Source organism: Dermacentor silvarum, chromosome 7 (assembly GCF_013339745.2).
Source record: "Dermacentor silvarum isolate Dsil-2018 chromosome 7, BIME_Dsil_1.4, whole genome shotgun sequence".
Classification (NCBI taxonomy): domain Eukaryota; kingdom Metazoa; phylum Arthropoda; class Arachnida; order Ixodida; family Ixodidae; genus Dermacentor; species Dermacentor silvarum.
The window spans coordinates 94,978,217-94,991,457 of record NC_051160.1 but is presented as its reverse complement, the minus strand read 5'-3'; the positions used below and the strand labels follow the sequence as shown (position 1 = coordinate 94,991,457).

At 47.3% G+C, this 13,241-nt stretch overlaps 1 protein-coding gene across 1 annotated transcript in view; it reads right to left on the bottom strand.

Annotated features, from left to right (window-relative positions):
- LOC119459028 (papilin) overlaps positions 1–13,241 on the bottom strand; it is a 51,026-nt gene that overhangs the window by 32,232 nt on the left and 5,553 nt on the right. The window contains exons 4-5 of the mRNA XM_049671556.1: positions 12,402–12,452; positions 8,873–9,043 (exon numbers count right to left, since the gene is read on the bottom strand). Of these exons, the coding sequence (XP_049527513.1) occupies positions 8,873–9,043; positions 12,402–12,452 (222 nt within the window). The remainder of the gene's footprint in view (positions 1–8,872; positions 9,044–12,401; positions 12,453–13,241) is intronic.

Here is a 13,241-nt window from a genome sequence, read left to right as displayed (position 1 = left end):
AACATTTGCAAACATCTTCCGTCTTCTGACTTCTGCAGCTATGTGAAGCGTGCGGTTGGTCATTTATACGGCACGCTTGACCAGCGCTATTACACCAGACACCCGCTGGGAAGTTGCAGTGCAGATCAACTTAAAGGTGAATCTACAGTGCCCGTGCCATAGGAGTGCAGAATAACTACACACGGCCGCTTTGACGAGGTCGTCAAAATAGAGTTCCTCTTTCTGACGACGCGATTGAAACTGGAATGAACCAGCAGTCTGCGCCTCAGGTCCGGTTAGTATCGTAGAATTGGCCCACACTTTCGCTTAATCACCATCGGGATTGAGAGAACCGGCGACCGCTGCCACCCTAGGAGCAGGTATGTGTCAAACGTCCGATATGTCGACAAAAATTAGCGTAGCTTGCAATGAAGACGCAACGCTAAAGAGACAGCGGAGGTGATGGGCACCGAGCTAGCCCTGGCTTTTTGGCTAGGCTAAGCACTACCAATTCATCCCGAGCATTTCGCGGAATTTATTGATTATTGATCGATCATCTATTAGCTATTGATTGGCTATCGATTGGCTATCGCAAGGTATTGGCCACGTATTTGGGCTAGGCTAAGCACTAAGTCATCCCCAGCATCTTCCGGAATTTATTGATTATTGATCGATTAGCTATAGATTGGCTATCGATGACTGACTAACCTTAAGTAGTCCCAACCATGCTTAGCTAGACTTTTCCAGGCCCAGCTTCGCTAGTTCAGTGGGGTATGTGCCATTGCGCTTGGACCCTTTCTGCACGGCCGCCAGGATCGGCCCACATTCTCTGTTTACGACAGATTACGCTCGGCATTGCCGGGCGTAATCTGTCTGTCGTAAACAAAAACACATTGCCTGTCTGTCGTTATCTGTCTGTCGTAAAAACACACTGCCGCACTGATTTGATGTTGGAGGAAGAAACTTTGAACCATTTAGTCGCCAAGCACATGAACATTCTCAAACAGTGACATGCGTGCAGCGGTTGTGACACTGATTAGCGTGATTTGTAGATCCCCTTCCCCCCGAGTAGCCTTTTTCAGCAGACACAATTCATAGAGTACGGCATGTTTTCGGAAGCCTTCCTGCGTTGCTTATCTTTCGCATCAAGGATAGGAAAATAAACTCAGAGTCGAGTAGCCTGCCTTTTTTGTTTGCCATACACTTTCTTACTGGACACTTTCCTACACTTTTCCTACCACCCTAAGAGTCTACAATCGCGTCTGCTCCTTATCAGACACTTTTCCGTGTTCAGCGTCGCATCTACACGTTATATTGTACTGCTCAGCAACATTGCCACTCAACAGCTTCGCCTAATCAGAAAATAACCTCTAGTGTACTACACAAAGGCCGAAAATGCTAATGGAATCACGGAAATGTACCCAACAGAACCTCGAGAGAAATAGGTCCCAGAAACGGTCACAGTTGCGAATATTGGAGCCCAACGAACGGTACGATTCAGTATGGGAACGTCATGAATAACCAAACATGGTAGAGAAAATAAAAAACCGGGTCCGTCTAAGAACCGATGGCCTCCATGTACCCGCATTAAATGCGGTATTACTTGTGGGACTAATAACCTCGATTTTTGAGTTCGTGGTTTTGACCATACATATCAACTGTGCGTCGGACTTCGACGAAGCGAGCATAAGTAAATGAGGGGCTATGTTTTGTAAGCATTTGTTTAATATACTCTGTCCATTCTTTATTACACATCCTTCCGAGCGAGTGGTAAGAAGTGACAGTGAGGGCGAGCTTTTATTCGAGTCAGTAAGACCAACAAAAACGAAATGCGAGAGGTAGCATTGCAACATCCTAGACATCCTACGCAAAAATTTCCTGCTGGCGGCTCGCGTTCGTTGACAAAACTAACATGCTACCCACTTAGATATCGGCCAGACACATACTTCTGGTATATCTCTCAGCGCACCGCGGGACACGTCCAAATCGATGCTCGTGTGTATATCTCAAGCTGAACCGCACGGAAACCGAGCGCGTGAACGCCATGATCCGCCTTGCAACTAAGGCCGCCCTAAACCTACCCCGCAGCACTAGCACAAGCCAAACTCCTTGCACTAGGCATGCATAACACGCTTCCTGAACTAGTTGAGGCGCACCTTCAGACGCAGTACTTAAGACTTGCCGCGCTTGCCGCGAGCGCCACTGGCCGCCATATCCTCGCTTCCCTTCGCATCAACATACCCGCTAATCAGTCAACCCTTATAGCCATTCCTCGACACATCCGTACCCCCCTCGTAGTTAAACCCCTTCCTCGAAACGTCCATCCCCAGCATCACATCTCTCGCCTCGTAGCTCGCGCAAATGCCCTCCACAAGTATTACGGACATGCCGAGAATGCCATTTGGGTAGACGCCGCATGTAGAACGCATGAAGCTGTAGCAGTTGCTTACAACCCAGCCCAGCCCCGACCACTAACTCACCATCTTCCTTCGGGCTCTACACCTGAGGAGGCAGATGAGACCGCCATCGCCTTAGCCCTTGCACATTCGGATGCTGAATGCATCTTTAGCGATTCCAAGACTGCTCTGTCCAACTTTTCCAGAGGCAGGATTCACACCCCTGCCTGGCACTTGTTGAACACCCCCACCCAGAATTTACCACGCAGGGTAGAGCTTCGGTGGGTGCCGGCTCACTCTGGGAACCCCGGAAACGAGGCTGCCGATAAATGTGCCCGAGGTCTGATTTCCCTGGCTCAGGACAGCCTCGATCCGGACTTCTCGAGGGAGCGGGCGCACAGCTTTGCAGAGCTCACGCAAGTATCCCGTTTGGACCGTCGGACTTACCCTCTTCCCCACCCCTCCCTTTCCCACTCCCAACAGATCTTCTGGAGACGCCTCCAGACCCGCTCTCTCCCATCCCCTCAGCTGCTGTCCCACTACTGTGGCACCTCCCCTACATGCTCCTTATGCGGCGACCCTCACGCCGCACTCTTCCACATCCTTTTTGGCTGCCCTGCTGATCCTCCCCCGCAGGGACAGCCCGACATCTCAAGCTGGGAGGACTGGGAGGTCCTGCTCTCGTCTACGGACCCGACATCGCAGCTTGCTGCGGTGGCTGGGGCCGCCGACGTCATGAACAAAAGGAACATGACCGTCTCGACGTAGTGTGGGACCGTGCGGTTGTCCAAGGACTTAGAGGAGTCCAAACTCACTTGCTACAAATAAATGTTTTGTCTGTCTGTCTGTAGTGTGCTTGAGAGGCAATCGCTCAACAAAGCCGCTTACAGACGCCTTAAAACCGGCAGCAGACCGTCTATCGAGAAGTGAGAACGGGTGTGGAGAAACACGTGCTGGCATGTCGATGCTTCTGTCTTCTCAGACGACAAAAAAGTCATTGCAATGATCTTCTCTGCAAGAAGGGCCACGTGTGCCAAGTAGATGTTGCATTCTAAACGGTATCGGATTGATGGCAGCTTCGAAAAGTTGTCGCAGTTTCACCTGAAAGGTGAAGCATCAATTGCGATAGCAAATTTGTTGTCGAGATATACGGAGTAATGATATTAGCTTTATCAGCTGTATAAACTTGGACATGCAGCAGCACCGGCAACGCGCCGAACTGTTGTCGACGCCGTCGGCATTTTGCCCGCGTTCGCTCAAAATGCGTGCGGCGTTGGTGACTGTTGCCGGAGCCTCTGATATAAATAGGCACTTGGTGCCGCAGCTAAACGTCGCCTCCCTTCCCTCTCCCTTCCCCCCCTCCCCCACGGCCTCTCGCGCATCGGAAGAAGGCGCGTTTGCTCTACATATATGGTGATTGTAAAGGAGGAAAGAGACGCCTACTTCTGCAGCCCTTAAGGAAGCACGGCGCAGAACGCGCGTTTGTTCTCCGCCGTGCGTTCACTCCCCGTGAAAGAGCGCGTCCCTCGCGCCCTTTCACTCGCACATACAGCGTTCGGCGGCGCGCGGCCACGATTTCATCTCCATTGACGTCATACGGAACCTCACGGCGACGGCGACGGCGACGGCGACGCCGACGGCAGAAATCTGCTTTTGAGTGTCCATATAATTGCTATCGCAATAATAATAAAAAAAGGTACTATGTAACTTTTTGGGGCAAGTGACGACACTAACGAGCGAAACGAAAAACTTGGGAGACAATTAAGCTTCGCCTTTAAGTGTAGAACGCGATAGCATTGAAGGGTCCTCGACTGCTTCTCACGCTTCCCGGCATCTACTGCTTAGGCAACCGTAATCTTTACCAGGAAACGCTATCGGTGAACGCTTTACACGAAGGCGAGCATTCAGATTTTTTTAACAGCGGAGCTATTGGAGGTCGAGGCTGCGCCGTCCATTCGTCCGCCGGTATCACGATAGTCACGTGGCCAGGAGAGGATGAGAGCCGCGCCGGGTGAGGGCAGGTCACGTGGCCAGCAGAGGAGGAGAGGCGCACTGGGGGAGGAGGCAACCAATGATAGGCCGCGCTGGGCGCGAAGAGCAGAGGCGATTGGCATAAGAAAATGTTTTCAGTGCGGCGCGCCCTTTCAGATAACGCGCAGAGCTGCTGCCGACGCCGTCCGCATTTCCCCGCGTTCGCGCCGAACGCGCGAGGTGTCTTTGACTGCAGCCGATGCCTCTGGCGGTGGCTCGGCAGGTTTCGACCAGAGAACTGGACACTCGTCGAGTAGCGTCGGAAGTCGCTGCCTTTTCTCGCCTCGCAACGTTTCAATATACGTTCTATAAGATCTGAGTTTACTTGTGCTTACGCAATTGCATCACGTGCAACACATGCGCATGTGACGCTCGTAACACTCGGTGTTACTAACACAGCTTCGCTGTTCGACCATCTTCACGGAGTGGAAGGGAGATATAATTTTTTTTCTTTCCGCCGCAGCGAGCGTCCTCTAGGGTGCCTAGATGCCCAGCGCCGCCGTCCAGGGTGGAGACAACCCCGCTGGCGCCGCCATATTGTGTCACACGAGCTGAGACTCAGCTACGCTTGCGTTCATAAAGTGTTACTCGCGGCGCGCTTCCAAGTGCTTTGCCTTGATGAGGATTTTTTTATCGGTGTCCCATCTGCATATCGTTATAACCAATAGCCGTTAACTCGTCGAAGGTCGAAGACGTAAATGTATGGCGCCGGGAACATGCCCCAAGTTGCCTAATTCAATCACATTTAATATGCCGTGTGTATGTTTAAAATACGCACTATTTTTTTTTTTGCGCTTCGATGCTTGGTATATAAGGTTTGCGACCCCCTGTGTGTGGAAGTTTTTCTTTTTCGCTGTTGTATTTTGGTTTACACGTCACGCCTCCTTTACCGTAGCCAGCCACTCGCGCACGGCGGTTAGTTTCCCTTGCGTTGCGCGTGCTCTTCGCGTTCGTTGCAATTATTTGACGATATCTACGCGCAATTTTCGCTTTTTTGCCCACAAAACTGTGTGCTGACAGGATTAAGCTGGTGTAAAAATAACTGCGATGTGAAAATAAGGTTTAGTTAGTGCTGTAGAGAAAAATGTAACGTAACTTGTCTGTGTCAATCTTGCGTAGTACACACAAGAAATCAAACGACCCACAAAATACATTTACTTATAATGTCTAGTACAATCAATCATGAAAGAGATATGTACATGAAAAATTATATGTACTGTGTGGCGCCTGAAGGTTATGTTGAAAGACGAGATAACAAAATTAATTCGCAAGGTAGGCTCGACACACAATTCGGGATAGAGAGAGTTTTTTTTTATTTGTTCATTACATGGGGGGGGGGGGGGTTCAAGTGAGTACATCAACCTTATTACACACAATATAAATCGAAAACAAGAATGCAAACAAGAAAACGCAACCGCGGGTAATATTAATCAAGATATCCAGCCAGAATACATACATCAGCTACCATCGAATACGTCGCATCAGCCAAACACATCGATGGCGAGTACAGAACATTTCATAAGTAACCATTAGAACACTGATAACTACATTGAAAAAATAAACAACACTGCATACATATCACGTACAAAAACCGTAAATGAAACTAAGACACTCAAATACAGATTAGCAATGTTTTTCACTTCGAAAATATAGTCCATGATGATGTAGGGCTGTTGACTTTAACAGACGGCGCCCATCCTGTCGATTTCCCTCGTACTGGTCCTCTTCAAAGTGTTTCTAAGTACAGGTAAAACAACAAAAGTGATTATTGATATGAAAAGTTGCCTTGTAAATACAGAGAACCCATTACAGTGCTTAAAAATAAATTTTAGCAGAAGCAATGCTGTATTACCTCGCTTCATACGTTTCGAAGAAATGCACAGGCTACAACAGACACCATGCCAGAAAGCGCCGAAACATTTTGGTCCCATGATGCCCCTTAACTCTACTACAGCTGGGCATACCGTGCACAGGCATTTAAAGACCGTCACAGTACCCACTACGATCGGGAATAAGCACGAATGACCATGGGCTTACGATCACCACGCTACAAATATGTACAAGTCTAAAAAACCAGCTATGTAACGTAACACCCTGAGGTCCGCAAGATATCTCCTGAGAAATCAGAGAAAATCACAATGTTTCGCTTACCACGTACAAAACAGCCGCTCTCCCCAGACGAAGCACTGCGTTCTTTAGTCCCAAATAACCAGTACCGAAAAAAGAAAAAAAAAAAGAAACAAGAGACACACACGATGTGTGCTTCCCGTGAAAAAGGAAAATAGGTGGCTTACGTGACGATTCGTAGCTAATGTAAGACTATTTCGCGGCTAAGCATCTTCGTCAGTCCTTAAAATAAGGGTACAGACTGCGCCCATCAAAACGAAAAAAGCCTATGCGACGCGCGCTCGCAAACCATACGCTACTCAGACAGCATCGGTGCAGTGCTTACTTAGTTCGTGAGCGAACGTAGGTACGTGAGCGAGGATCAGAGAATACTTTCTTATTTAAATGAAAAACACGGTGCGGTAGTCTAAACATTCTTGACACTTACCTCGCAAATGCAGGAGTTATCCGTTGCCTTCCAGTGATCGCGCTTTACTTGGGCTTCCTATCTCTTCCGTCGCTCTGGGTCCCGGGGGAAGCGAAAACAACGCGGTCCTTTACGCGTCGATCCGGCGCACTTGGGAACACAACAGCTCGTCATGTCGACACGATGCACTTGATAGCTTGTCAGTCATGCGGCTGAACACTGTCTAGCAAGTAGAAGCGTCCGCGAAGCATCCGCGCGCACTATGCCTCGAACTCAGCACCGGCACCAAGCAATCGCAACGGCTCGCTGTGACACAATATGGCGTCGCAGCGAGAAAGCGGCGGCGCGGGGGCGGTCAAAGGTTGGCACCACCCTGAACGGCGGCGCTGGCATCGAGGCACCCTAGCGTCCTCTGGAGGTGAGCGCCATCTGGCGGTGCTGCAAGGAACCGAGTGCAGAAGGCTGCGCGTGCCGCTGTGTGATTCGTAGAAAAATTTGCGTCACGGTCAACGCAAGGTCAACGCCGGCGACACCGTGGTTTTCGGGTAACGGTGCCCTTGAAGCTATCGCTTTTTAAAAAAAAACAGTTAGGATCTCATAATTTCTTATTGGAAGAGACGCATGATTTACCTCAACCCGTGTAAAAATGGTGCACAGGTGGGAATACACGTAGGTAATAGGATACACGTAGGATGCTTTTTTCACCTGTTTTTATTTTATCGTCTGTGTACAGTTATTTGCGTAATACTTTTTCGGCAGTTATCATATCTTGTTAAACTGTTGGTGTTTAAATAGTTGCTTTATATTATCTTTTGTGTAACGCCTTCAGATACTACACTTTGCTGTTTTAGTATATTTTGCGTTTCTCTGTTCGTGTGTTCACTTACATCTGTAATAATCAATATTTCACCTATGTGTATTTCTCCGTTCTGTACATGCTGTATTGCCCCCCTTACACAATGTCCCACGAGGGCGCTGTAAGGTACTCATAAATAAATAAATAAATAAATAAATAAATAAATAAATAAATAAATAAATAAATAAATAAATAAATAAATAAATAGAAACAGTAGAAGAGCGATTTGCTCCAACATTTCGCTAACGTGGCTATCATTGCTTGAATACGCAAGGAGCTGAACGCCTTTACGCAACCCACTTCCCCAAATAGGCCTCCAGCTTTCCTTTGAATATATGTGTCGCTTTCTCTGCGTACAACCAGGCCTTTGCTCGTAGAAAAGAGCCGCGAAAGAAAAAAAATAAAACGGGGTAAAGTTGAGTTCTTCGTCTCTGTTGCCACGCATGTCGTCGTAAGATTGCGTTAATTCCTGGCAGCGTCGACATGCCCACACTTCATTGCTATGAAGTTCCTTACTCACTTTCCTGATCTTCTCCGCGACTCCTTTCTTCGCTGCCAAGCAAGCCCATGCTGTAGTAACCAGTACGACAGCGGTATCTGATATGTCGCGTCTCAGCGGATGCTCCAATTCCTTTGCAAATGCTAGCACACTCCAATGCGGGCAGCATTTGATTTCTAAGTAATTCCAGAAGAAACGGAGTTGAAAAGGTCTTGTAGTGTGTAGGGCAGGTCAACGGCGGACTATTAGCGTTACAAAATGGGCAACAATGGAAGAGCAGTGCTGTCGAGGACGGCAGAGAACTAACTAGGTGGTGTGGCGAGATTGGTAAATTTGCTGGCGCACGATAGTGTCAACTGGAGCAAGACAAAGGTCGTGGGGATCGAAGACTGTCAATCGTGAATTGTACATAAATAGGTTAATGATAATGACGAAGGCGACCTAATTCTACCCCCAACTGCACTCGCTGCCGGAGCCTGTGCCCGCAGCTTAGCGACGCGATTTAGTGACATTTTTGAAAATGGACGTCGTAACTAGGGTTCATTCAACCAGGGCACTTCGGTTGTGGCAATACTCACGAGCGCAGCTGGCCTTGCATTGTTCGACCGTCTCGTAGTTGTTGGGGTTGCCCTCGCAGCCGCCGTAGGTGAACTCCTTGCACGTACTGGTGCTGTTGTCGAAGTAGTAGCGAGGAATGGCTGCAAAGCACGGTCCTTGGTCGGGTTTCGAGAGACAGGCGAAGTTGTCCACTGCACGGAAAGACGAGCGCATCGCCACGTGAGCCCTGACCTTGCGTCCATGCGCAAATTATTGCGTTGCTCATCCCTGTTCTAGAACACGGAACAGTAACGTGCATGCTCATTGTGTGTAAAACCGTTGACGTAGTGAAAGGCACTCCATCTGCGGTGCTGGGCATTGGCCCAATATACAACTGGAAGCGTAATTGGCAACTTACGCGTCGGTGCATTTCAATCGTACATTGACAATAAATCTGCAGTTTGGCCGGTCGAAAGCTAACCCGCTATTTATGATATCGAGTCCGTGAAGATGATGCCAAATCCGCTGCATAAAATTAATTGTGTCCATTTTTTTATTTTTTACGTACAAAATATTGCCAGCAAAGTTGAACAATGCCTCAGATATGTACTTTTTCAGCTTTTCGTGAGGTACGCTTAGGAATAACACGTTTACGTGGGTTGATGGCGAGAGAATGACTGACAAGTATCTGTGAGTGTTCGCAATGTCGCAAAGTTTCATCGGGAGCTGCCGACAGAATGATGTCGGGCGATATTACTAACTATATTTGATTTGTTTTAGTCCCACATGACTATAAACAGTGAATTAACGTATATTTGTTCTGCAAGATAATTATTTTTGTCAATGTTTATGTTGAATATGCTTGCTTGCATGACTCCACATTTACTATGACTTAGTGCTCATGCTTAGCTAATATTAACAATTAGCTTAACGCTTATTATTAGCGCACAATGTACCGATATATCTTTGTTATACCTTGTCTCGTTTTTGTTTCTTTGTTCACATGTTCGCACATTTAACAGTATGTGCTCGTACTGTCTTTTCGCAATTAGCCAGTTTTTGAAATTATAGAAGGTTCGCTTCTCAGTTTTTTGTAAAGTGTTGGATCTTCTGCAGTAGTATATGCTTCTACCATGCATAGATAACTCCAACATGTCAATTGAAGTAAACTAAGTTAGAACTAAAATTCATTGTGTTTAGGAGGATGAAGTAGGCCAGATTGTACCACATATTTCAATACTCGCATTGCGTTTACAACGAACAGTTAACTAAGCGCGCGCGTCGCCCGCGGCGGAAAATACACTTACTAGACGCAGATGTGTGTGTCTCAGCATTAATCTGTCATTCGATTATTTCTGGATAAGATGCATACCTGTATGTTTTTTGTTTTGTTTTTGAAGGTGTAAGTTTTTACGTGTCAATGGGGAATAAGTAAAATTGTATGATCAGCATTAGGCCCCTCAGCGCTTCAATATCCAATGTCTTAAAGATGAGCAGCGAGCTTTGACTCTTGATGCTGGCACCACTAGTAAAAATACGCCATTGTCTATAACGATAGCACTTTATATTGTGACCCTGGGTAGCATTAGAATTGCGCCCCTTTTGAAAACCGAGACGTACTCCTAGATACGCCTACGCACCGGATGTATTACGCTGCTCGTTCATATGGTGCGCTGTGTTCGTCGAACGTCACCGCGCATCGCGATTCAGCAAACAGCTAAAACGGCACTCTACACTCATCACGTTACGAGTCGTTTCATTTGAGAAAAATCATTGCATGGTCTACAGCTATGATCTAAAACGAAAAAAAAAAAAACAAGGTTCAATGGGGCATTAGGGGGGGGGGGGGGTGGAAGTGTCAGCATGTCCTCCGCTTCAGCACATAACATGTAATATCGTAGGGTGACGTATTGCCGTATTGAGGGCCGACACAGTCGCACTTGTACGCAGTGATTCGCCGGTCCGTGAGTGAACCCGCCCAAAGCGAAATAAAAAGAAATGCCGGTTCGGTTTCTTTGGCTTCCTTGCAACGAGAACATCCGCTATTTCCTCCATCACTGCGTCTCATTATTATTACATCGCGCATCAAGTTTCGTGATGCACACTCTTGACGCTGCGCTTTGGCTCGACGAAACGTATTATTAGCTGTAAAGAGCCGAATCATTGTTATGGGATACTTGAAAGCTATGGTATACGGTACCCTCACTCATTCCAGTCACTCATTCTTTCTATCATTTCGTTGCTGCACTTCGCGCTGACTCATTACGTTCACTCCCTGAAGCATTCCGTAGGTGTTGTGAGAGCGGGGGTGTACGTGAAAACACGCGAGCGTGAACGCATGAGTTTTGTTAACCGACTGCGATGGAGTGCATAGCCTGAACGCGTAATGGACGAAAGCGTTGCGCACGCCCTTGTGTTAGGCCAAGCACACAGCACCCTCCGCCACGGTTACTCAGAGGCGATGCCGTTCCTCTGCTAAATAGAAGGTCGCGGTTTAGCCAACCAGCCTCGGACCGCATTTCGACGCGGGCGGAACGCAAAAAAAAAAAAAAAAACACGCATTTACGTGTGCTTTCGGTACAGGTTTAGAATCGTAGTTGTCGAAAGGTATTCCAGAGCACTGCACTGCGATGTCTGTCATATCATGTACGCGACGGCGAACACCACCAATGCTCATTCGATCGATGATCAATCTATCTGTCAATCAAAAATCAATCATTATTACTGCATACAATCACGGGTAATAACACGCGAGTTATGCAGCAACAGAGCGCACACTTAGGACCGAATTACGGCTGCTAAAATAAATACTCGCGAAACGAAATCGGCTATTTCGTGCGGCTGTGTCGTTGGCAAACGGTGTACGGCATTTCGGTGAGTAATGGAAGACAGCGAATAGCGAAGTGAATAGTTTTCGACTCTGCTATATGCCTAGAAAGGGCAAGAAATGCGGGAGCGCTTTTGTCAAATGTGGAACGCGAGCTCAACATTAAGCACAGCAAAACAATAATGTCAAGTTCCTCATCTCAAAGAAATAGGAGTGTCATGAGACGCACCGCAATCGAAAAGTCTGGATTAAATTGCACCTATTTTTGTTCAACTGTAACCATGGCATCACATGTCATTTTTTGCACCCAGACCCTGGAAAACGCGGTCTCCGCAGTTCGTAATCCAGCCGGCGAGCAGAACAGGAGCAGCACAGCATTCGGAGCATTCAGGAACAGAACAGCGTATATGATGGCCACCACGACAGGTAGAGTGTCGACAGAGTTAGGCCGTTGTAACAGTCACTTTAAGACACGCATTTGCGCTGGTTAGCCGTTTGATTCTTTATAGACATTCACGCTCCTGGCACGGAAATTTGATCACTGGATGCAACCTGATTTGTCGCAAACACTCTTCATGTAAAATGTCCTGTCTAGCTACATCGCCGACAGTAGTGCCCCGTGCGAAGCTCCTTTGATGTCCTTCATGTCGCCAACACAATGACAACAGTCAATCTTAAATCAAGAAATGTGAGATGAGCGTGACTTCTAGAAGACCTCAAAGGAAACAATATTGGTCTCGTACCTTTCGCTCCTGGAAGCGTGAAATTCCTCGTTGCGTTGATGTTCAAGGACACTGAAAAAACAAATCATATCCGTACATCAGAGGCGCGTGAATTTACGTAAACGTTCCAAAAACATGTTAATAATGAACAAGACATAAAACGCCAGAACGTGTGAGCTCGAGTTCGCCAGAACGACAGGTGTCTAAGAATATTGAAGATATTACGTATGACCTGTTAGAGGTGTTTTCGGCTAGGTAGAAATTTTGAAGAATGTGCCTGTGGAATGCGACGTAATATTCCCTGCTGCTTCGTAAATTGGCGAGGAAAAAACTAGGGTAAACTGTGGAAAGAAATAACGCGGCGAAACGGGGAGAGCGCTTGCTTTTCAACAAGCATTAACTTATGTTGTTTGCCCCTTTACTGCACTACACTGGAGTACATCACAGAATGTTTAAATTTTAAGGAGCTCGAACTTTGCTACGTACCTTCATACCAAGTTGTCAATAGTGCATTGTGTTATTTCATAGTGATTGTTCTAGGGTGTTGTTTCTTTATTCTAAATATTTTTGATGTTTCCGTTGAACTTGGGTGCTGTGCCCGGTACCAGGCTTCGCGCGTTACTGCTCCCGTCAGCACAACTGTATAGTCGCAGTGCACGGCTGCAACTAATATTTACCAGATCCGTCACCGTTCCCGCTTTTCACGCGGAAGTTATAGTGCCATAAATATTTTTCGTGGGAAAATTCTGTCTTTTAAGATGCATATTACCAACAGGAGCCCACTTGTGGTGCCGGGAAGGGGTTGTCCGCGCGAGATTTCAGTGTTAAGGAGCTAATGGTGCACTCATGACAATGCTTCAA